The sequence below is a fragment of the Haliotis asinina genome, chromosome 15, assembly GCF_037392515.1.
Source record: "Haliotis asinina isolate JCU_RB_2024 chromosome 15, JCU_Hal_asi_v2, whole genome shotgun sequence".
In the NCBI taxonomy this organism is placed as follows: Eukaryota; Metazoa; Mollusca; class Gastropoda; order Lepetellida; family Haliotidae; genus Haliotis; species Haliotis asinina.
This window is the reverse complement of record NC_090294.1, coordinates 13,355,778-13,382,280: the sequence shown is the minus strand read 5'-3', so window position 1 is coordinate 13,382,280 and position 26,503 is coordinate 13,355,778. Positions and strand designations below refer to the sequence as shown.

Below are 26,503 nucleotides of genomic sequence, written 5' to 3'. Positions count from 1 at the left end.
TTGGGGCCTCTAATTCTTGTAGTCGTTTTATTTACCTACCTCCATACACTTCTACCTCGCACAACACTAGAAGAATCGATCCAGGTGATTGTATTCTTATTTCGCTGCCAGTCAGGACGCTACCACAGGTCAAGGTCATACCACTGACCACACCATCATAATCAGAGCAAACGTCTCCGTCAACATAGACAACGAGGTGAGCCCCCTGCAGAGCTGTAACTGTACGTCGTACACATTTACAAATCGGACATGTACATGTTGGCAAGTAAATTTCAGCAAATGTTGGTACTTTATTACGTTTTATCAAAAACAGTCACTAGTCATTGAGTGAGTACTTGTTTAAACCGCTTTTAGAAATGTTCCGGTTGTGTCACCTGGTATTGGCTTCACACACCGTATCCTCCTGGGGAAGCAAACAAGGGTGTTCTGCTCGACAAGAAGATGTTTTAACCTCTGCTAATAATGTCATAAGAAGATTCAAATCGGTATTGCCTTTATTAGCTAATTTAAAGTGTTTGATTCCCTTTATGTGTGCAGTCTGTGAAACCCATTTCGGGTGTCCCCCGCCGTGATTGTGGTGGAATATTGCTAACAGCGGCTTAAAACAATATGTACTCGGTCACTAGCATCAACTAAGTGAGTTGGGTCGCATGATCACGTTACTTGCCTTGTACAACGGGAACGGGTTGATGAAAACTGTATCTTCACGTCAAACGTGGCAGGCATGGACTTCATTTATATTAATTTATAAATCTGACTTACTGATTACCACTCGGGCTACTTGGTAGTCATGTTGCAGTTGCACACTCCACCATGGGTTTGCTTCTAGATTTGTAGCGCTGCATTGCCCACTCAGACCATCCACAGCAAGGTCAGAAGATAGTGCCTCCTCTCCTAACATAGTTGTTGATGACTGCTCTGTCGGCTTTCGCAAGGCAATATTCGAGGATTCATCTGACGATTGAGAAATTATCATACTATCACATATCAAATTTGGAAGGTTGGGTAGCCTAGTGGTTTGAACGTTCGCTTATCCATGCCGAAGGCCCGGTTCGAGTCCCCACATGTGCTCAATGTGTGAAGCCCATTTCTGGTGTCCTGGCAGTGATATTGCTGGAACATTGCTAATAACGGCGTAAAACCCAACTTACTCACTCACTCACTCAGCCACTTAATATCACATTGGTTTCATAATCAGCTGGCTGGATTCTGTTTACAGTAGTGTTGGTTCGATTATTCGCCGATTGGAACACTATGTCTTTCCTTCATCGGACCATAAGCCCGGGTACTGAGCCGGGTATCATAATCAACGAATCCCGAACTGGTTATGGGGCCCAACTCTGTTGTCCGCTACATTGAACTTTTCAATCACTGATTCGACTGATTTGACCCTTTCGTATAACAGAGATATAAACAGATTGGCTCCCATTCCTAAACTGGCGCTAATGACGAAATTTCTTAAAGGAAAAAAACAATTCAGTAAACACACTCTAGGGGGTATCTTGCAAAGACTCAGTCGTGCATTCCAACAGGCTCAGGTAAGGATTTTAAGTATTTTATCAGCACCTAATTCTTTACACATGAATATATACCGTCCACAGCTTTAGAATACGTGAAGACTGAGTGAGTGAGTTTAGTTTTACGTCGCACTTAGCAATATTCCAGCTATATGGCGGTGGTCTGTAAATAATCGAGTCTGGACCAGACAAGCCAGTGATCAACAACATGACCATCGGTCTGCGCAATCAGGAATCGATGACATGTGTCAACCAAGTCAGCGAGCCTGACCACCCGATCCCGTTAGTCGCCTCTTACGACAAGCATAGTCGCCTTTTATGGTAAGTATGGGTTGCTGAAGGCCTATTCTAGCCCGGGAACTTCACGGGTTCAATACGTGATGAAATGGAATTAAGACTGTACCTAATTCATTATCGCGGCCTAGCTGTATGTCACGCTACGCCATACCTCACATCGTATTTGCATGGCGTGGTTCTTACCAAAAACTCCTCTGAGAAGGCAGACATTATTTATCCGTTATGTAAGACTACTACAGCCATTAGCATTCCCATTTCACAAGGTCCATATCTAGAACCACGGCATTATGCATCCATATTTTTTTTGTTTCAGGAAAGACATATTTGAATGCAAAGGAAATAGAGGTAATTAATTATAGCATGTTTCCATTAGTATCCGGTTGGAATTGGCCTTCAGCAACCCATGCTTGTGGTAAGAGGCGACTAACGGGATTACGCGGTAAGGCTCGCTGACCTGGTTGGCACGTCATTGTATCTCACTTGCTTATCGAGGCTTATGCTGTCGGTCACGGGATTGTCTGGTCCGATACCATTATTTACAGACGATCACCAAATAGTTTGAATATTGCTGTGTGCGGCGTTAAACAACCAACCAACTTCACACTCTCTTTTTTTCGTTCTATCGATACATCTCCTCCCAAGAAAGTCTGGATTTTCTGTCAACACGGCTGTAAGTTTTGGTGCTGCAAGGATGGGTAACATGTTCTTAAATCAGTACGGGTTTAGGAGCATCAGTAGCCATGTACCATACTTGACACGACATCCGACACGACAACATGAAACACGATACGTTACACGACATAGGTTATCCATATGGGGCCCAACTGATTTTGAAAGACACATTTACTCAATATTTCACCAGGAGGTCATTATTCGCAGTATACTTACTCGTGTATACTTCAACCTCGCACAGATGTAACGCGCTGATTTGGTGGATCTCTATCTGTATGAAGCGGCCGAAGCTGTCGCAGGAGATGTTGGTGACACGATCTGCAACGTCCTCGTGGAAGGCGCACTGACTGGAGCTATGGCCCGGCCCTCCATTACAGCTAGCACCCCCGAAGATGTCCACAGAGAAGTTGGACAATCGGGACACTGAGAAGTACAAACAACAAATATGCTATAGAGATAGATAGATAGATAGATAGATAGATAGATAGATAGATAGAGAGATGTTTGCTTGGGCTGGCTTCTACAGATCGATAATCGGCAGCTATCAATGTTTATCGATATGAAATTGTGTCATTCATATTACCATACATAAAAATCAGGTTGCAGACGTGTAATAAACCCTAAAACCGAATTTCATTGGTCAGTTATCCGACCATGACCCCATTGGAATGTGGAACTACTTTTTTCATTCATAACTTTTTACTACAAATTTACTACGAATGTTCAGTCTCACTACTACGAGAACAAACTAGTGAAATGGTATCAAGTACAAATTGTTACAAATAAACAATTTTCACATACCGCGTTTATTGATATGAGATTTCAAGAGAAGGTATAAAGAAACTCGGCTCGATCAAGACAAGTGGAGCACACGCCACTGGCGACAAGCGGCTAACTAATCACAGTGCCCGCAAACATTTGATTCAGAAGTTGCAAGACAATTACGTAGGTTCAACGCAATTCAAGCAAGTGTCTGGACATAAAAATTATTCACGCCTTTCTGATGCACAACACTGGGGAAGTGAGGAATGTGTTGTCTTCGACCGGAAATCAGCCTGCCATGTTTGATGCTCGCGTCTCGCGTCTTCAATCGTTCCGTCATCGGCAGTTTCTCCGAAATAAATCTAACATCCCAATGCATGTCGTACACAAACAGAAGAAAAGCCTTGTCTAGTGATGTTGTTCACGCTATCTTCGGAGGTCCAATATACAGGGGACATTCCACATCAAAATTGACAAGTCTTTTATGGCAGTGAGTGAGACCCTGCCGTTGCAAACCCTGCCGTCGCCGTGTTGCTCACTCTCCTCCCAGTGACTCTTCTGGCGACGAAAAACTTTCCCATTAACAGTGTTTCCAGTTATACAATTCTTAATGTGTTTGTATTTTTTGTCTTCGTGCAACAATAGCTAGTCAATATTGCGCGCTCTTTTCTTAGTAGCATTACACAGCGAGTTTACGCGACCTTGACCTTGATTTCGTTTTACATGACACGCTCGCTCGTGTATTAATCTCTATGTAATGAAATACAGTGCTAGTGTATCGACACAATATACCAAACTATATAATTAATTTTCTATTCATGCATTGTCTCTAAATTGTCATCCGCATACGTTTATGAATTATCGCGTTCTTGAAAATGTGTGCCTTTCCTGTCTCAAAAGCAGCATTCGCTACAAACATATGCGAAGGCAAAGCAAATTGTCCGTCGTGACAATGAAGGCTTTTCAGTGGCACACACCTGTAAAAGGACCCTATGTTACATAAAATGGATTTCGGTGCTTATAGCCACACCAATCTAGATGTTTCATTACATCCTTTGAATAACGAACCCACTGCTAGCAAGTTATTCGTTATTCGACACACAACAAAACACGAGTCCAATGGGATTTTGGTTCCTAATATCTATCATTGCATGTCTGAATGGCAAACCCGATGTTGGATAGCTTCTATCTTATATTTCACTTTTGATAGAAACTATAGAACCTATACTGAAGTGTGCTAGCTGCTTTATTCGGAAAGCGACCGACGAATCCACCGCTTCAAGCTGCCAAAAAGACTAGAACGGTTTCAATACTGTCAGAACATCAGAAAGGGGGTGGTGGTGGGGTCGTTCATTTTGACCCAAGTTTCGATGGTTGTTTGACAAAATGTCAAGACAAAAGATCCGAAATGCACTAACCGCAGCATGCATCTGTCCGACTGAAGATAACAACGTTCTGTATTTGGTATGTTTCGCCAAGATCAAGAACAAACCACGGGTTTCGAGTATACTTTGTTGCTGTACAGGAATCATCTGTGAAACGTCCGCTGGTGATACCGTCCGTGGCTCGGTCTGCATTGCCGCCATTGCTTGTAGTACTCTGGGTTGCATCTTTCCCACGGGCAATATTAATATACCCTGGTGACACTGAAATTAGATCGTATACGCTTCTTACAATAACATTGTTCACCTTTTGACCATTTCTGGTCTCCCCTGCTCTGATATTGCTGGGGTATTGTCAAAAGCGACGTAGAACTATATTGGCGACGTTATCGAAAAATGACGTCATGATGACAGTGTATTCTCGTGAGATTACCCAAACCTAGTTCTTCATTGTTCTTTGCGATTTTCCCCGCAGCCCCCTCTGCTGTAGTCCAGTAATATGTTTGTGTGATATCTTGACCTTGCGGGGCAGTGGGGTAGCCGAATGGTTAAAGCTCGCCACGCTGAAACCCCGGGTTTGATTCCCTACATGGGTACAAAGTGTGAAACCTACTTCTGGTCTACGACCCGTGATTTTGCTGGAATATTGCTGAAAGCGGTGTCAAACATACTCACTCACTCTTCAACTTCAACATGGCATTTGACAAGAACATTCAAATGTGTATTATGTCTATCATTATTCTTTACCATTTCTTAAGATTATTAAACCCATCACACTCACATGTGCTTAAAAGGTTGGCTCGTCACGCCGGAGACCCGGGTTCGATTACCCACATGGACACAATGTCTGAAGCCTATTTAAGGTGTCCCTAGTTATTACTGGAATACTGCTATAAGCGACGTAAAACTAAGCTTATTCACTCACTCATTCACTCACTAACTCACTCACTCATCCAACATATATGCATATTATTCTTAAAAGCTAAAAGAGCAAAGTTCGTTCACTTAACATCAACATGAAATGGAAACTAAAAACACCCAAGCGTTTATCAATGATATCAAAAGAAGAGCAGTGCACCATATTAGAAGGGCGAATTTCTATCAATTATGTTCAGTTATCCATGTATATGATTCTTAAAGACTCGAAGAGTACCGTTATTTCATTTCATTTCAACATGAAACAGAAACTTAAAACATCCAAGCGTTTATCAATCATTTATCAAAAGAAGAGCAGGGCTCCAAATAAGAGGGCAGGATGCCAAATGAGAAGGGCAGGGCACAAAATTAATAGAGCTCATGCCCATGAATGATGTTAAGTTATTCATGCATATGATTCTTAAAGGCCCAAAGAATACATAGGGTAGCTGAAACATCTACTTTCGTCTGTTACGTACCTTCCGAAAGGGTCGTCATAAGGAGACATACGGCTATGATTACAGCTTGGCATCCCATCCCTGCTGTATCAACTGTTGAAAAATGCGTTATCATTGGTATATGTGACTGCAGCAAGGGTTCTATGTATTCATCCACGTAATCAATAAGTAAATATTTAGATCCCTACGGCCGCATTGCAAAGACGATAAAAGAAGTTTCGAATCGGTGGTAGATAATACCATTCGATATATACTACCCACCAAAAAAGATTCCAGAAATTGTTGAATGAAGCTATTATTGATGTGTACAATTACAACACATAGGCATTGACCACGCTGAAGAACGTCACGTGATGTTCATGCTAAAATGATTGTTTCAAACTAAGAACTGCAAAATAACTCAAAATAAGGAGTGGTCTATTAAATATCAACACGGCGTACTAGAACAAATACCCTGTACCTGACATTACCTTTGTGTTTGTAATTTTTAAAACTTTGGGGATTTTGAGTTCTCAGTGGTGTAGAGAACGCTAACAGCTCCACTTCCGGGATGTTGTAAAACATGAATCGCATTGTGGTGTGGAGACACGGCAGAGTGTCGCCAGCAAAGTCGCCCGGTACTCCGGTAAGCTACGTGCCCGTCTGTACAGATCGCAGTTATGGCTGGTTGATTGATGTTTAACGGCACACCCAGCAATGTTCCATCAATATGCTGGAGGTGTGTAATTAATCGCGTCTGGTCCAGACAACCGAGTGATCAACATCATGAGCATTGGTCTATGCAGCTAGGATACGTTGACATGTGAGAACCAAGTCAGCGGGCCTGACCACCCGATCCCCAAACAAATCTTACATATCTACTATACTTCGAATGTTGACATGTTTAATGTCATACTCAACACCATTTGTTTGAGAGTCATTTTGGAAGTTGTGAAGATGAGGGAAAACCTAGTTCTATATATGGACAGTCAGCTCCTTTGCTGCAGTGAGGAAGTACTAACAAGACGTACTAGCAAGTACTAACACGGATATCAAGCACCACTTTCCATAGAACTTGGTTTTTCCCCAGTATCAGTGTCTGCAGGGCGTGTCAACTGACCGAGGATAGCTTTATTAAAAGCAACATTCTCAACTTGCGGAGACTGTACCGCAAGTCCTTGTACCACATGCTTTCATCTTTCTCTTTTAAGTCACCGGATGATGTAGTTTGGATGTATTCCAAGAGGACTATAGTGTCACTCATATATGCTATCCACTTTATCTGGTAGATATGTGGAGGGTTGATATTTGTTCAGCTCTTCAAGTCCATCCCAAAAATTTTTTTAGCTTTCAACGATCCTTTTGTGAATTCTGTTATAAGACAGTCTCTCTCTCTCTCTCTCTCCCTCTCTCTCTCTCTCCCCTCCCCCCCTCTCTCTCTCTCTCTCTCTCTCTCTCTCTCTCTAAGTGGGAACTGACCCTCTAAATTCCCTCTTCCTACATCAGAACCATTGTCGTTACACATTCACTATCAGTTCATCAATTCCCATGTCTATATACTTAGTATATAAGTCTGACTAGTCTCACTCGGGGCCATACACTCAAAGAACAACCAAAAAAACACGAAACGAATAATGCCGATGGTCAATTCCTTCAAAATAAATAAAAAACCTTCGGAATGTGTAAACCAACAGATGAACCAGTATATGATGAATCAATAGGAAGGGGTGATACCGTATGTGTAAGACCTCATCATATTGCTTCACCAGTGCGTACATAGTAAATATCCGCGAACAGACGTGATGAAAGACTGCTCTAGACAATTACATCTATAATCAATTAAAAACAATTTCTGAAGAAAGAAATAACAAGAAATGTATCAATGACTGTCAGTATTTGACCATGTGAATAGAACATGTCTACATTGTTTATACTGTGGCACATATGTATCTGGGCTTTGTACAAGTCTATGGCTCAGGGTATTCACATCAAGTAGGGCAAGTTGGACAAAAGGGCACATCATTTCTCAAGTGTTTAGTACTGAGGCAGTAATGTCCATGATCACTTGTTTGTCATCGAACTGTATATTTACACCGAGGTGCACTTGTACTGGTATTAGGAACAAATTAGCAATATAGCATCGATGATCAATTTCTTGTAATAAAACGGCATTCGAACTGTCCATTTGTTCGACAACATATTAACATGCATAAACTATTAGGTCATGTGCACTCACTTTAGTCTCCTTAATACTTGCCTGAAATCGATAATTGAGACTTCGAGACGAACATCCCAATTCAGAGAACATTTGCCATTTATGGAACTTAAACCACTGCATCGAAAACTGTCGCACACTGTGTTCTGGGTGTTTGCCGACCTGGATTCAATCACAAGCTGTGGGTAAGATATTCTTGAAAGAACGCTCCAAGGGACATAACTCTGTGACTTTTGCTTCAAATAATATTAAGCTGGTTGAGCGGGGAGAGTTGGTTTAATGCAACGTTGCATTAATTCATCCGAACTTTTTGTTTTAAATTGTAATCTAAACGTGCAATTGTTTTGGAATACATTATATGGTAGCTTCCATAAGGACTGATAATCAGTATAATAGAGAGAAATGTATAATTGAGAGAAATGCATTAGATATTTTTAGAGAAGTGTGGTGTGACATTATTGCTTGTTTAAAGTCTACACTCAGTGAAATTAGGTATGCTATAACAAAGAGTTATGTGGCTCTGCTTCCTATGGTTTTGATAATTGTGTGCTTAACGATACCATTAGCAGAAAATTCCAGAATGTTTTCATTACTGTTCTTCCCGAGAAAGCTACAACAACATATGTCTTCAACATAATTATACTGATATTTTGAAGGGACACGTGTTGTATTTGAAAAGAAATCTTTATGGGAATCGTTCCCATATTCTGCAGTAACATGTTTTCATGAGTTATATAGAAACTGAATTATCATTTCTTGAACAACATAACTATTTCTTTATGTGTTATCATTATACTTACCTGAAAACAAACCTTGTAAGTAGTAAGCATTCCATGCAGAAATATGTATATCAACACAGCTTGTAATCTGTGCCACGAGGCCTTCATTACTGGAAAAAGACTTTAAGACTTTAAGATAATTATGTTGTTAATTTAGTTCCTTTCGATAGCAATTCGATGAGTGCCATTGTGACAAATATCCGTGTGCAAACAGTCACTACTCAGAAATACCAATGATGATAAACGTTTGCAGCCGTTGTAGTAATGACACCATTTATCACATGGGGGATATGTATGTCTTTCCCACCATCCCTTTCAAAATTCTTAGATCTGACCTGGATAATTTGATTTTAATGACGCTTCGATATAACTGCCTACTGCTATATGAAATTTTATCTGAGGTCCTACATGATAAATACCTAGGTCCGATCACAGGGCTTGTATCGCTTAGAAACAAAAGTTAGGGAGACATGTAGGTATGTAGACTCTACCCTATTACTACATAAAGGAACGGTATCTCACAAAAACAACTCCCTCCTTGATCCAAGTTCAGTTTCACCACGTAAAATACTTGTAAGGCCCCGCCGAGACCTACGGATCGATGGCTTCCCCACGTACGGTGCTGTAAATGGCCACATTGGGATTAATACTTCAACAGCAATATATATGCCACGACTCTCCGAAAACAGCTACCTGTTCAATTCCACGCCAAACCCAACGGAAAACTCACCTTTTGAATTCGTTTAATTCCAGCCATGTTTACAGCACCCAGGTAGCGCTATAGTACTGTCGGGAATAGATAAAACCGGGTTTTTCACGTTTATCTCTACATTTTATGTAATTGATATGCGAAAGTGTGAAATATCTGGTAAATAAGTTCGGCCTAACTACAGTTCCAGTGGTAGGGAGATAGTAAACGTGAAAAAGAACTTTACTGAAGAGAGATTAGCGCAGAAATGAGCAATGCTGATATTTCCAAAACCCAACGCGACTTATTTGGAACTGACCATGGCTTTATGCAAATTAGTGTGCAATGATATTGTATTACAAAGGGGGCTTTTTAAATGAAATGCCGATTTTGAAATTAGACATAGCTTCATTATAATGGACAGCTGTAAAAAAATAACTTTCATGCTGAAACTATTAAGGATGTAGTTACCATGGAGTCTCACGATCCTTATGAAAAGAAACAGGTAAAAGGGGTCATCTCAAAAGCAAAACTAGGACGGGTGAAGCAAAGCAGACCATGGTAGGGGTCGGGCTGGGGATATAGATAACAGCTAAGATATGTTAATCCCATAGGGGAATTACAGTAGAGAAGTACACGGCAAGTCCTAACATATCTAACAATATCCAGTGCTTTTCATCTTCAGGTGGTCATGCCATCAATATATTTGAGATATTCAAAACGATGCTTCTCTCTGGGTATCAGGTATCATACTATCTTACGTGCCTCAACATACACTTCATCAACGAAAGACACGAAAGATGTTCTACAGAAGAGACAACAATAAAGAAGATATTCAACAAATAGCACAGTTGCCCCCTTGCGCCAGTAAGCAGCGCATGCATTTCATGTCAGGTGTGTCGACTTTCCATCGTCATAACTCGCTGCGCGGCCTCATTGCCCAGTATAGTCTGATCTATTGTTTTTAGCAGCCATTCGTATTTTTTCTAAGTTTTCCCGATTTTACGTCCTTCACTTTGGCTGTTGAGCATACGCTTTGTAGTTGCATGAGTACTGAAAAAGATTTTCCAAGTCAAAATCCAACATGGCAGCATGTTGGTCATCAGTATCCCTAAGAGGCCATGACAGCGCAAAAACTAACACCCGGTTGAAAATACCAGCAGCCGCATTCTCCATGTAAAATTAATTATAAGCTTTGAAAAGGCAGGAGCAAGTATCGAATTATATGATCAGTTGTGATCTGAAAAACAATTACACGAAATCATTCAATCACAGCTCCTAAAAAATCTGTTTGTGAAACTGCCAAATCGTGCAGTATGAAGTGTAATGCAGGAGCATGAAGAGGTAAGTAACCCTCCGCTCGAGCGTGTCGCGTTAATTTAGTATTACATCATTGCAAGTTCGAGTTCGTCTGTTAAAGACGCGGAGTACTTGCTACGTTTTCGTCAGATAGGAAGTATACAACACATTATGTTCCGGTGTCTGAGAACCAATAGCATTGAGCTTCATGCCAACGGAAATAAAATAATATGAACTGCGAACATGAAATCGAACAAACTACAATATCTTTTATTCAACAATCTGTACACCCAACTACATGACATAGTATTCAGATCGTATTCCTGGAAAGGCTGTGTATCAAGAAGAAGAAATGGGGTAGGTATACGATTCCCGCATGCTTGACAGATGTACCATATCTGATATGAATCCAACACAATTTGCAGAGCCGTCCGTTACTGTTTACCACACGCCTCAATCACCACCAGACTCCGGAAGAGACTCTATGTTTGAGACACCAACCGTGACACAGCCAAAGACGTTATATTATGCTACTCGTTGTTCTCCTGCCTAAGAAGTGGGCGTGGATAAAACAAGGTCGGGTAGGAGATGGGTCTTAAAGTGCAACTACGGTATGACAGTTCAGTAAGATGGCTAAACCAGCGACATTAAAACAAACAAACATCCCCTTTAACTCTTTAGTTTATGGTGACAACAAATATGTTGTTAAGTGTATCATGCGCAACGACTCACGCCGTCGTGCTTTAAAAACAGTATTCTCAAGACAGAAGACTCCATTAAGAAACATATGTTTCACTGTAAACTGCATGTTTCATTCAAAGTCGTGACTCTTTTGTTTCCGTGGGATTAGTACGCTTTAGTATTAATGGAAACGCCACGAACATTTAACAGATCTGTTGTACTATGAAAGTATTACTGCTGGGAATATACACACACAGCAGGGCTTCAATGTCAATATCACAGCATCTGGTATACGGCAACAATGCAACAGAGTTGAAATCTACTGGGGATTGAGCACCATGCTTATGCAGATCAATTTCGAGGTGAAAAGGAAAGTCGAAAACAGTCTTTACTACGAAGTATCCACATCCCACATACTGATGTAATGTTTCAGCTTAATTATTCATCTATGCACTGGGAAAAGGCGTTTTTGCAATACTGGATAGATAGCGCGCCAAATCCAGTATATCCCAGCCAACAAAGACAAAGAAAGGCGTTGAACACACCAGAAAAACAATTGTCCCAACGGAATTGGCGACAGGGCTTGCGTCAAAGGCACTCCCCTTGGCTCTTAGCTGTTTTGACAACATAGCTTTGGGCAAGATGAGCTCCCGTACAATTTCGCTAATATTCACATCCGGCGTTTCTTCTTGATTCTCCTCGCACCAATTATGGCACTGTAACAGACGTGTGTTCATCCCCAGTGGAGCTGTTGTAGATATGGTCGTGTTTTGAACTGCTGTGCCGCTGTGTCGCCCACCTATAGAAAGACGCTCATATCTGAATATTTAAACACGCATTGATATCTTGATTTTGTATCATGCAGTCTTTTCTCCTTTCATGCTCACAATAATTAATGAAGTGAAAAAGACAATAACATGGATAACATGGCTACTTTCTGTTGTATTTCCCTTCTGGATGAGAATGAAATCTCGCGGGAAAGTCTGAATTGTAAGGTTGACATGACCTACAGAACCTGAAATACTCTTGTTTCCAGTCAGTGGTCTCAACTCTTCTTGTTTGAAATTACTTGGGATAGGATAGTGGTAAACAGTTTTTACGTCAAGTCAAAGACACATTCAAATCGTCAGTTTTTCACTATGTAAGATCATTTTGGTGTATTCCAGCGTGAATTTACTTACATACTCTTAAACATTGCGCAAGACCTTATTCATTCGTATTCCAATAAAAATTCCGCATTGTTTCATAGTAATGTAAAATCTTTGATAAGGGGTGCCATATGAAACATACAGACCTAGAGATGACCTAGAGAGACCTGATGATTAATGAATACATTTTAAACTTCTTTAAATATATTGACATTAAACATGTCTTACCCTGAGTACCGTGTGTGGTGGACATTCCTTGTGTTGTGGATCCAGATGATTTCGGAGCTGAAAATATGAAGTCAAAACGAAATCCCACCATTCTAAAATTCACATTACTCACATAAAACTGGAAAACCTGGATTCCTACAACTTAAACATGGACTTATACTTTTCTAACCGAAATGGGGATAAGTTACAGGCTTATTGCAAGTGCCCTCAAGTCTTTATGCTCAAGAGCTACGCTTGGTCATTACTCAAAGGGGCATTGCAATCCTCAAAGGCAAACATGATGGTGACATATTTTCTTTCACTGGTAATAAAAAAAAATGAAAAATGTTTGGATTTAAATGAAACAAAGAGTTCTTTGACTGACATTCTAGAAGTTGAGGGGATGAAGAATGAAGATGGATATAGAACTTTATTCTGTAAACGCCTCGACTTGGGTTCAAATGTCGTTGTCAAGTCACTTGCTAGACACCGACATCAAAATCTACGTCAAAACTTTGTCTATACGCAATGAGAACATGTAAATTTATATCTATTCAGAGTTATCTTCATTCTTCAGACAAAGATCGTCGAAGAAACGCAACCTAGCAGTTGTTCGCATTGCTCTGGATGTGCAAGAAGCAAGACATTGGAAGGAGAAAAAAGCACACAACCACCTGTAGTGGTTGTCTTGTCTTTGATTGACGTACCCCTTGAAGTGAAAGCTCCAGGATTGCACCAGTCTGGTACCGTTACGTTTCCACAGAAATACCATTTGGCACATATGGCAACGTATGGTTCAACAGTCAAGTTGACGACCACCCACACAACTCCACCAAATATCTCCACGAAGACACGTTCAGTGACCTCACTGCACAAGGTGGACACACTCGCTACTTGCTTGTGAACTTGCTTGTGAACCCTCACATGCTTTGAGGCTAATTTGTATGCACCGGGAGTGCTGTCTTTATAGACTGTTGCCATGATACCTTGTAACAACCGATGTTTTTCTTAGCCTCCATTTCGCCGCAGTAACATGTTCGCACTGACATTGTTTGTATGTCACAATACCTTTTGCCTTTTGAGTTAATATGCAGCTGATCCTCCTAATTTCTAAAACATACTTAAACAGGGACTACTGTTTCCATTAATTTCTTTTTAATCCGTCTATATTCAAGCTATATTTGAGTGTTTGTCTCGATTTACGTAAAACTGGAAAGCGATAACATGCATCGACAAGTTCATGGGTCTGGTCGGCAGATATTATTAGTCGCCTCTGGCGACATGCGAGGATCAGTGATGACCTATTCTAAAGTGGATCTGTCCCCTGGTAATGACGAATCCTGGTCTCATATTGCGAGGTCTACCTGATGGTGGGGTACCAACACGGGTACACTGTAAATGTTCATTTCTGGTGTCTCACGCCGTGGCTTTGCACGAATATTGCTAAATGCCACTTCAAACCTCACTTACCCATACCAAGGCTCTTTAGTTATTTACATTAGTTATTTACTGAATTAAAAGAATATTTTAATTACCATTCGGCGTTGTGCCAATGTTTCCTGGAACGCCGGTCGCATCATCTTCAATAAAAGTAAACGTAAACATTTGTTGTCATCCATAGAACAAATCCTGTTCAAATCTCTCTTCGGGAAAAAATAAACTCTAATTAAATTGTGACAAACTACTTTGCATTCCAACCCCAAGGATTTCTTCATAACAATAATTGTTTCGATACGGATGCATTATGTGCCCTCCATATTAGTTACTCTTATTGGTATTATTTAACAAATAATGCCGTTTATTTGGCGTTATATTACCACATCGCACAGCAGCACGTTTACAAACTCTGTTTTCATTCGGTCTGTAATTTAACCAGCAATGTTCACTCCATTTCAGGGGCGGTGGGGTAGCCTAATGGTTAAAGCGTTCAAGCGGAAGAACCGGGGTCTATCCCCCAATATGTGGAGCCAATGTTTGGTGTCCCCCGCCATGGTGCTTCTGGAATACTACTCAAAGCGGCGTAAAACCCAACTCACTCACTCACTCACTCACTCACTCTATTTGATTCTCAAATCTGTAAGGGTTCGATTCCGTACTTGGGTACAACGTGTTAAGCTCATGTCTGGTGTCTCCCTCCGCGATACTGCTAATACCGGAGTATCACGGCGGGGAAACCCAGAAACGGGTTTCACACATTGTACCCATGTGGGGAATCGAACCCTGATCTTGGACGTAACGATCGAACGCCTTCCCCACTAGGTTACCCTACTGCCCCTGAGACAAGAGAAACGAATATGGAATGTTTTTAATTTTTATACGATATTACATACAAACGTGAAGGACGAAGGATAGAATTACCGTGATGGGGCAGCTTTATCAGACTATATATATAACAAACCATTATATTACTTAGGAAGAATGACTGCAACAAGCTCCTTCTTGTGAAATCTTACCTCTCCCAGTTCCCGTCATACTTCGATCTGCAACAAAATTAAATAGTGATTTTAAGAGTCTGAACAGCTAGCGCTCTAATGACAACATGGCATGTGCATGCATGGTCTCTATGTGCACAGAAACAAAGCTACCTTAATTATTTTCTTCCAGTGACTAGATGAAAGTCTGTTCAAATCGTATGACATAAACGACATATTCTGAAAAAGATGCGCAGTAAATTTGTGCCTATCTCACTGCTTAAATTCGCTTGAACAAAATTTAACATGTATTTGATCTTCAGAATTTTTTCATGTTATTCAAAAAGCAACTGTAACTGTTGTTACAAATTATATAAACAGAAGTGGCAATCACCACCTAGCCCGTTTGATGTTAGAAAAAACCCGACACGATTCAGATTTCAGAAGTTTACCCTTTTAAAAGATTATCTTTGGTAGTCTATAAATACTCGAGCCTGGATCAAACAACCAGGTGATCAATAACATGAGCAGTAACCTGAGCAGCTGGAATATTATGACACGTGCTGACCACGTCAGCGAGTCTGACCACCCGATCCCGTTAGTCGCCTCTTGCGACAAGGGTTGATAAAGTGTGAACGGCATCTATCCCTGACATTTTAACATGTGCATGATTGAGTGTATATCGTAACTAAAACTTTGACTCACCCTGACACAGAAAAGGAAACAAAACTTCTCCTAATCCCCTTAAGTCTTCGTAACCTGCCACAGTAAATCGGTTCTCACTGGCCGGTGATGTCACGACATTGTCCACTTCCTCCAGTGAGGCCAGTCCAACACCGACAGCAAGGACGTGAGTCCCGGTCTTCTTCACTTCACTGGCTTCCTGGACAACTCTGTCCTTGTTGATGTTGGACCTCCCATCGGTTATCAGCAAAGCAACATTCTTCACATTGTGCCGGTCGCCCGTCCTCGGCGTGAACACCTTAAGTCTTAGTGTTTGAAACGCCTCAGCAGCGTTTGTCCACCCTGGAACATAGGGGATACCGTCAAGGGCGCCGTACATCTCCTTGCTTGTTTTGAAGTCGTTCAGATTGATGTGGACAGCGGTGTTTGTGCTGTAGGTCACGACGGCTGCGCGTACCTTTCCCCCATCAATGTCGGAGGTGGAGAGAACAGATTTGATATAGTCGACAACGAGAAGGAAGTGGTCATTTCCAACACTGCTGGAGGCGTCTATGACGAAAGCAATGTCCAAAGGGTTGTCAAGACAGACTGTGAAATACAAAGAAGGAAACAAATGGTCAAAGCTAGCAAATATCACTTTATATCTCTGTCTGCTGTAGATGATAATGATGTTCCTCAGTTTGAGATGCCCATTTTGCCAACATCGTGTGTCTTCGTATAATCGCACAGTTTCTAAAATCATCCCTACGGCGTTGAATTGACGTTGACGTTGACGTGATGTTAAGGTGACGTTGACCTTTACTCATAACAGTATGGCAGTACAGCATAACATAATCACCATGTCGCTGAAACCGACAAACTGATATTAATCTACGAGCTGATTCAAGTTTGTTTCAAATATCTTCAATTATGCTTGAGATAAAAATATGAACAGAATATGAGGAAAGAATCAATGCATCAAAATTCCTATTTATCCTTTTTTTCTTCACGCGTGTTTTCATTGCAATATGGGATTAGATCTGGATACCGAGTCGTACAATTAAATATGTTCATTTAATCGTTTATTTTCCACAGAGGTTTAATAGATTCGCGGAACTCATGTTATCTTGCATCAGGTTTCCAAGTTTTCTAGCTTTAATATCAATTTTAAGGGCATCAGACGTTGGGGCTTATCTCATACAGGAATTATTCTGTGAGTAAGTGAGTTCAAATGTAACGCTACCTTGGCAATATTTCAGTGGTATTGTTACAAATTATTTTGTGAGTACCTCTGGAGTCTGGTGTGGTCGAAGGAACAACTGCAGGTGTTGTAGTGAGAGGCTCGGAAGTGGTAAGGACTGTTGACGTTGTCGAGGGCGTTGTACTGGTCGTTGTTGGCGTAGTGTCTGGTGTGGTGGTCGTGGTTCCTGTAGTAGTGGTTGTTGATATACTTGTAGAAGTTGTAGTACTGGTCGTTGCTGATGTAGTGTCAGGTGTGGTAGCTATAGAGGTAGTTGATGTAGTTGTGGATGGAGTGATAGATGTTGTCGAGGTTGTTGTACTGGTCGTTGTCGGTGTTGTATCTGGTGTGGTGGTCGTGGTAGCTGTAGTAGTAGTTGTTGATGTACTTGTAGAAGTTGTCGTCGTGGTGGCAACTGTTGGAGTTGTTGTATCTGTGTTGTCAATAAACAATGTTGGTGTTAGCATCACGTGAATACAGTAATTGTTCTAAGAAACGACCGAGTGACTCACTGAAGTGCACCCTTTACTGTTTATCCATCTCTCTAATGTAATGACAAGAACTGCCAAATCTCCAAACAGAAAGTTGATGATGTGTAGGTGGATCTAGATGTTACCTTTAAAAATAAAGACAACTATGTACATGGGTATGGAACTACTCTATATTCTGTTGGGGCTTCTCTTATCTGTCTCAAAAACAGTTTATGTACCCGTTAATCATACTGAACAGCAAAAGAAACACAGTTTTTTGACAATTCTAAACAGAAGACATAAACAAGAATGCTTAGCTTTATGAGATTGCATTCCTTTAAACTTGCGTTTCTTTTGCTGTTCAGTATAATCAAGTGTCTGTCGTAAGGCAGAAGTACCGTTTCATACACTTTTGTATAACAGCTTTGTGTGGCGCATCGAGAACAGGAGATGAAGGTCCAGTGGGCCATAAGTAGGTCACGGCACTTTGCGAGACCTCAGTACTTCCGGTGACAAACAACGTTTTCGAATGGTCTCATGGTTGTCAGTAAGGAACCGATCATCCTGCCAGGAATAACCAATTCCATCCCCAAATTAGCCAACTATTCCCACTGTCAACAGTTCTGACAGTCGTGCATGGTTCTACTCTTGTTCCCGCCAAGTAAACTCATATTTGACGGTCGCGCAATTTGGATCAGAACTTGTTCCTAAATAGACACTTGTCACCAGGATTCTAATTAAGCTGGACCCTGTCTCGAATATCGAAATATGGACCCCGCAAAGGGACTTGGGAACCAGCTTATTACCGGAAGTAGCGCCTCGTGAGACTTACAGACCCTGTTCTCTATTGATCAGTAAACCATCCCTAGGGGTTTGCTAACTGCTCTGCCATTTAAGCATTCAAAACCAAGAATTTCTTGGATGTCGATTCTATATTTGAAGAACACGACCCTTCGGAGTATACTATTACTCGTTTGTCAGGTGAATGTTGTGGAATATGACCCATATGCTAGAAGAATGCGTAAGAATATTTTTGGAAACGTCGTGTTCTTAAACATATAGACGTTACGTTCATGTGTGTCATTTGTAAAGACTTTTCATTTAAGCACTATTGGCGATTTCCTTGAGTATAAATTATTCTTAAGCTTACCTTCAGTAGTTATTGCACCTCCATCAGGGGTGACGACTATAATACCGGTTGCGATGCCAGTATATTCCGGTATCTCTGTGATTTCTTCTGTTGTTGGGTTTGTCTCATGGGTCGTAGATGATGTTGTAGTAGATGTGGATGTACTAGGAGATGATGTGGGATTTGTGGTAGTGGTTGCGGCAATTGTGGTGGTGGTGGTTGGTGTTGTAGTCGTAGATGTCGTGGTTGTTGTAGTTGGGGCAGCTGTAGTGGTCGGCGCCGGTGTTATCGTTTCTGTGAATGCAAGAGCAGAACTTCAGGCGTGCTTGTAGCTATAGCGACACATATATAATGATTTCCATACAGAATTAGATAGATAACTGAACTTGACTCATTTTCAGCATCTTTTTAATTTCCATGACATTTTTGTTGTTGCTTTGTTTTGTATTTTACAAAGATAGAAGCCTATGCTACACAATGCCAAAGGGCATTTTGTCTCAAAAGGGTGATTACAATTATTGATTCAACTTCCTCATTTCCGAACACTGAAACGTTCTTGTGGGCTTACATGCATAAACAGCTCACAAAATGCTACGATACGTCGGAGTATTGATAAAATGGCCATCATCACATTGCACAGAAATGAACAGCACAAAAATAGTTAGAATCGACAAAAAACAAAGTAAGTGTTTTTACCCGCACAGGTAACAGACAGAATAGAACTCGATAAGCCAGCGAGTTTTGTAAAGTCGTCAACGTCAATTCGATGATCACTTAAAGGCAAAGAAGCAAGTTTGTCAAGTTCGTCCTTCGTTCTGTTGCTAGTGGTTATTCCAACTGCAATAATCTTGGCTCCGGTCTCTTTCAGAAGGTTTGCTTGTGGTATTGTACTGCCTTGATTGATATTGGAGATCCCATCAGCAATGAGTATGGCAACGTTTGGAACGTCACTTCGATCACCACGCTGCGAGACAAATATATGGTTGTTGGCTGCCCACAAACCTGCCGCTGTGTAGGTGCTGCTACTGTCGTAGCTGATGTTCTTAACAACCTCCTGGAGGGCTCTGGCTGTTGTGTAGGAATTTAGATAAGCATAAAGCCTGACTGAATAGGAAAAGGTTAATACTCCTATTCTGACCGTTCCGTCGTCCATGCTGGCAATGCCTATGAATTCATTCACAAAATTCTTGACTAGTTCGAAATTCTGGATTCCAATACTTCCTGAAGCATCGATGATAAAGGCGATGTCAAGCTTGTCGGCGGAGCAAGCAGCAGCCGCTGTGGAGTCAAGGAAGGAAAAATGATTGAAATGTCAATGTAAAAAATCAGAGAGAGAGAGAAAATCAGTATTCCATCTATTCCAGCGATCTGTAAATAATCGAGTCTGAACCAGACAATCCAGTGATCAACAGCATGTTGCAATTTGGATACGAGTGACATGTGTTAACCTGACCCCTCGATCCTGTTAATCAAACATGGTGTTGGTGTGTTTCAGCTCGCTTGTTTTAACTGTTTTTGTCATTGTTTCACTTCACTCAGACTATTGAATCAGTTGCTTCACTGCAAGTTCCAACTTGCCGTTTAAGTGCCCATTAAGCACACAAAAAGTTGCAATCAGCTTTCAGTATAGATGACCTCTTCTGGAACGTTAACGGTTTGACGGACAAAATATACGACTCTGAAATGTTAGTATATCTTCTGCAATTTGAAATAGTATGTCTGGTTGAAAAATTCCTTATCGATATGTTAGACTTGAATTAGTTGGATGGGTATGACGTTTTCTGTAGCCCCGAAGATTAGCTATCTGATTTTGCCTAGACTTTGGAAGTGTATGTATTTGTATCCAACATTCTATAGGCAAAATGTGCACTGTACTATTGACAATCTAATCTCCTTTAAAATTAATTATCAGTTGCAAAATATATTGACTTAAGATTTACTTTCAGCCCACCCTTGGGTTCGCCGTACTATTCTAACAGAGATTACAAATGTCACATTGAACAGTTTATTATTCAAACCCTTCCAGATATCAGTGATTCATTTACAATTCTATGTGGAGATATTAATGCTCGCACAATGTTTAACACTGGAGATCGCATTGATTCGTATCATTTCCCACTAGAGTTAACATGTAAATTTCCATGTGAAAACAATTCAAGTGAACTGGCCGATTTTTGTTATGATAAAGTTGTTGTTGTTGTTGTTGTTGTTGTTGTTGTTGTGTGGAATGAATCTCTGTGTAAATACTTTGTCGATAATGTATCTGACAAAATGTTGTCCTGTAGTCAACATTTACTTGCTTGATATTGACTTAAATGGTGCTTTCGATGATGTTAACCTCGTCCGACTGTATGAAGTATAAGATTAATGCTAAACATATTAACAGTACTAGAACGCCCCAACTGAAAGTGGAATGCTTATCAGAGAGGCGTGATGCCCATAAGACTCTTAGCGCACAGAATCGAGTAGAACGCAATATTGCAAAAAGAGAAATAAACACAAGAATTGATGCATAAGATTTAAACCGAAACTTTGTAAATAAAAGCAAGACTGACTCAGCAGTTCGATCAAATGTCCTTCTAAGTTCTGGAAAGAAATACGCCCCTTACAAAATCAACCGCACCATCAAAATACTATTCATAAAACCGAGTGGCTAATACATTTTAAGAAAGTCTTTTCGAGCGAGTCTGCATTTGATATCAATCAAGATAACGATGTTTTAAAAGACATGCTGTAACAAAATGGACAAAAAGTAACAAAATGTTACATGGATGTGGATGAATTGATTCTAGAATCACCAATATCAGAAAATGAAATATCAAATGGTATATCACATTTTCAAAATGTGAACTTAGCCGGCCTTGATCATATCATCATAGAAATGATAAAATGTTCGGAATTCGTAATCATGCATTTTCTAAAAAATGTTTTAACAGACTATTGATAATAGTATGTTTCCAACAGGCTGGATTTAATGATACCTATAACTATAGAGGCATTTCAGTTATGAGTATTCTGGACAGAATATTCACCACTCTGTAACAAATTGAGCAAATATGGGGGACGTAATCCCAGAACCACAAGCCGGTTTTCGAGAGAAATATTCTACAGTAACTTCAGATAACATTTTTAGATTGCATGCAATGATTCAAAAATGTCTTTTCCGCAATAAACACAAATTGTATGTAACGTTCGTCGATTTTGAAAAAGCGTTCCATTCTGTTCTAAATTCTGGTATTTTTCTGCTAAAGGTCGGATTACAAGGGAAAATGTATTATGTTTTGAAGCCTATGTATTCTAATATAAGATCATGTGTTCACAGTGGTGATGATTGTACAGAATATTTTGATTGCCCAGTCGGATTAAGACAAGGATGCATTTTAAGCCCTGTGTTATTTTCATCTTTCAATAATGAACTGTATTATGATATGGCTAGTAATGGAAACATGGTATTATGATATGGCTAGTAATGGAAAACATGGTATTCAGATGTTCCCGGATTTGTTTGAAGTGCTGATGCTACTTTTTACTGCTGATGTCATTTTAGTTTCAGACACTATTGTAGGATTACAAAATCGGCTTAATACTTTCGGACATTACACAAAAGAATGGAAGTTATTGGTTAATTACGACAAAACAAATGTTGTCATTTTCAGAAGGTGTGGGTCGTTATCCGTAAATGAAAAGTGGGTATTAAATGGGATACGTCTTAAGGTTGGTGGTCATTATAAATATCTTGGTCTTTTGTTTACCCAGACATTGGACGTTTCTAAAAGCATAAAAGCTTTATGATCAAGAGCATATAAAGCCTTATTCAATGTTATGTTGGTTCCATATAAAATTCGGATTACCTCACCTAAAATATTTGCTAGACACTTTGATTCGCACATACAACCAATAGTGTTTTATGGATCGGAGGTTACCAAAGATATGATTGTTTATAAAAAAAAAACCCTCATCTTTTAGCATATAAACGATATTTATCCATTGGATTATCTACACCAAACTGTATGATTTACGAAGAATGTGGAAGGCACTCATTATATATAAATTCTCTGATTTGATGCTTGAAATATTGGATAAACCATATTGCTGTTTATGAAAATAGAATTCCAAAGCTGGCTTATAATATGTTTTCACATTTAGACAACATCGGTAAAATTACAGGGGCATCCCATGTAACAAATATTTTGTTTCCTAATGGTTTTGTTTTTATCTGGATGAACCAAACTATTGCAAATATCAATCTATTTTTGTATTATTGCAAATACCACGCTATTGCTATGTTCTATCACGATAGGCATTCTACCCTTCATGTTAGCTCAAGGTATGATTGTCACATTTTTTTTATAGTTTACATCAGCCTGAAAAATATTTGTCTATATCATACTCTAAAGATCTGAGAAATAATTTTAGCAAATATAGACATGGTTTGTTATATTTAATAATAAACGAAAACAGGAAAATGTCCATAGATATGAACAGGAGAATTTGCCCGTTATATAAGTCCGCATTTGAAAATGAAATCCACTTTAGTTTGTACATCTTATTCCATTCTTAGAAAGAAATACATTCCACACCCGTTTCGGTCAAAACCAGCAGCTCTGTCCTTTACATCCTTAATGTCTTCTCAAAATTATGAGAATATTCTTTAATCCGTCACTGTTTATCAAACACCGTATGAGACTAAGGAATAAGTTGTTAAACAGCTTAGAAGGCTAAAACGGAACTTTACTATTGTCTGTTATTTTGCTCTCTCCATTATTTGTAATGTGTTTTATCTGTATACTGTGTTATCTACAATTGTATATTTGTATGTGGGCCGGTGACCTTGAGTACTGTAAACTCTTTTGACCTTGACCTTGAACTTGAACTTGACCTCACCAACTTTAAGTTTATACATGTACGTGAATCTCCGATTTTAGGATGAGCCTATACTTTTGTCAATAGGATATGTGTGTGCAGATGAACACTTGACTTGCCGTTACAAGAATGTGAGGAAGAATGGACTTAAGACAATGCTCCGTTTGGTCACAAGTTGTTTGAACAAGATTGCAACTTTGCAGGCCTAGGTAATATTTTATAGCTGTGTAGAGCATTTCAAAATTTGACTTGTGAGTGAGAAGTCTGAAGTTTGATGCATTTCGTTATTTCCATTTGCGCCAATTGTCTAACTTGAACAACTGTTTCACATGGTTTTAATAGCAAAGGTAACTTGAACAATGTTACAAACGGCGTTAAATCAAACTAAATTTCATCAACCCTCTGTGCTGAATAAATAAAATTCGCATACACAAGATACATCACAAATAGTACAAATTTGCTACAACTGGCAATAAATATGGAAAGTGCCACTAAAAACTAACATACAGAAATAAATTCATTCATACGGATCATCTCTCATATATATATACATAAATGTTCAGACCTCCCTCATTGCCGCCACCTGCAGCAACGTCCCCGTACACAGCGATGATGAGGATGAGAAGCAGCCGCTCCTTCATGATCCCGACTGTCAGCATCCCGTTCTTACAGTCCGCATCGTCTGTTCTGTCTTTATACGTTTTCGTGGTACAGAAGACGAGATCTGTTTACAGGCATCCAACAAATCCATGCAACGTTAACAAGCTAATCACATGTCACGTCAGTCAGACTGTTCTCTTTGCCCGTAGGGTGCTTCTGACAATACTTTGTGTGTGTGTGTGTGTGTGTGTGTGTGAATACCTATCCACCGTGCAGCACCCAAGCGATTCGGTATGAATTATACATGCGATGAGTAGGTAAATGAAACAAAAACCAACAACTGGACAGAACAGTATGAACAGTATATAATTTAGCAACAATGTTCTATTATCGTTAAAAGGACACCTCTGTGTCAGTTCTTTGTTTTTTAACGCCAAGAGAAGGTGAATGCGAATCCTTGTGGTGAAATTGTGGTCCTTGGGGCGTTAACTTTGAATCTGGCTTAACATGACTTTAAGCCTTTTGTATGGCGTTGTTTGAACCGCTCGTGCATGCTCGACTGCACCCAAAACCTTCAGATGGGAGGCTTCTGGAATATTGATGTGAATATATTGACAGGTGAAGTCATTTGCCTGTCATTCAGCTTTGGTGCCTGTAAAAAGGAGGATCGATATACCTGAGTAAGTGGGGGTGAGCATGGTTGTATACTGTGTAGCAATATTTATGAAAACCAAAAGCGGTGACAGAAGTAAATGGCCCCATACTTTGTACTGTAATAACCACAGTTAAATGCTATGGTAATGGTACTTGATACCTTCACTGTAGGAAAGACTACAGACTACACAATTTGCATTCAGGACAAAACCAAAAAGAATAATTGATGCATTGTTCAGCCTTTCGCAACAGCGCCGTAAACACGGGGAAGGACAAATTAGTGCGATTGTAAACTTTACAGAACCCATGAGATTTAGTCTGTTCATTCGTTCGGCAGCGCTCGTAATTGCTTGCACTTAAACTGGTCTACGTCAGTAATAGGTGGCTTTTATGTCCGTGTGTCATCGTGTTTTGCTACAGTAAGTAAAGGTAACACTTGAATGATTGAAGTCTGTATTTACAATGCAGGTGTATATGGCAATCTGCCTGTTTGACAAGGGCCCATTATGTCTTCAGTGAGCTTTTGTGTACGTTGAATGCTGAGCTATAGTTGATTTCAACATATTTTGATACAACTGAACTAGGAATAAGTTGCACCTTTTAGGGAGTGCATATTTTTAATAATATTTAATAGTGTCAGTGTTTACGGAATATAAGAACATACAGAGAATTTAAACTGGTAGATGGAATCACAATATTGCCGATTTTCTAAAAATACACGATATATTTGAACCTACAGTAGTTGGTACACTGTTTTGCAATGTAAAACGAGTTAATATTAGATTGTGTTTTTTTATAACGAAACTTAGCATGCTCTCATGAATCTTTCAGTGGGCTATTTCTAGATCGGATTGTACATTCAGGATATTTAGTCACAAATTTGGATATTATTGGGGTGAGTGAGTTTGGTTTTACGCCGCTTTTATCAATATTCCAGCAATATCACGGCGGGGGACACCAGAACATGGGCCTCACACATTGTACCCATGTGGGGAATCGAACCCGGGTCTTCGGCCTGACGAGCGAACGCTTTAACCACTAGGCTACCCCACCGCCCCTGGATATTAACAATAATAATGTTGCTATTGAACGTTTTCTGCGCGGGTTGAAAGCGAATGCCAAGTGATATTTCGCATATTCACTGCACGTAGGATCTGTATTTGAAACACTACACAGCTGGGGAAGTGAGCGATGGATTGTCGATGCCACATCCACCAATGCCAAAGGTACATCACGAATAAATGTATCTTAGTCAGACAAACCAGATGACAATTCCATTCACACGGGGTGGTCATGACACTACATGCGTCATGTCCCACATTGCCACTACCCAGTCCTCGGTAGCTGACTTACAACCACAACAAACAGGTAATCCTGGGGCTTGTTCTGTACCCGAGTCTCAAAGGATCAATATAAGGTGACGAATCAGCTTTGGCTCTATGCATATTAAAAACGAACCCTTTCTAAGCATCGT

General features: G+C 40.1%; 1 protein-coding gene across 1 annotated transcript; it reads right to left on the bottom strand.

Annotated features, from left to right (window-relative positions):
- Positions 1-11,275: 11,275 nt before the first annotated feature.
- LOC137265672 (location of vulva defective 1-like) lies at positions 11,276-24,512 on the bottom strand. The gene is made up of 9 exons (XM_067801103.1): positions 24,341-24,512; positions 19,609-20,190; positions 18,934-19,206; positions 17,363-17,746; positions 16,116-16,682; positions 15,453-15,479; positions 14,535-14,579; positions 13,021-13,077; positions 11,276-12,443 (listed from the first exon to the last, which is right to left on the bottom strand). Exons 1-9 carry the CDS (start codon positions 24,432-24,434, stop codon positions 12,091-12,093), a joined length of 2,382 nt encoding a protein of 793 aa, XP_067657204.1. The 5' UTR covers positions 24,435-24,512; the 3' UTR covers positions 11,276-12,090.
- Between the last annotated feature and the right edge of the window lie 1,991 nt (positions 24,513-26,503).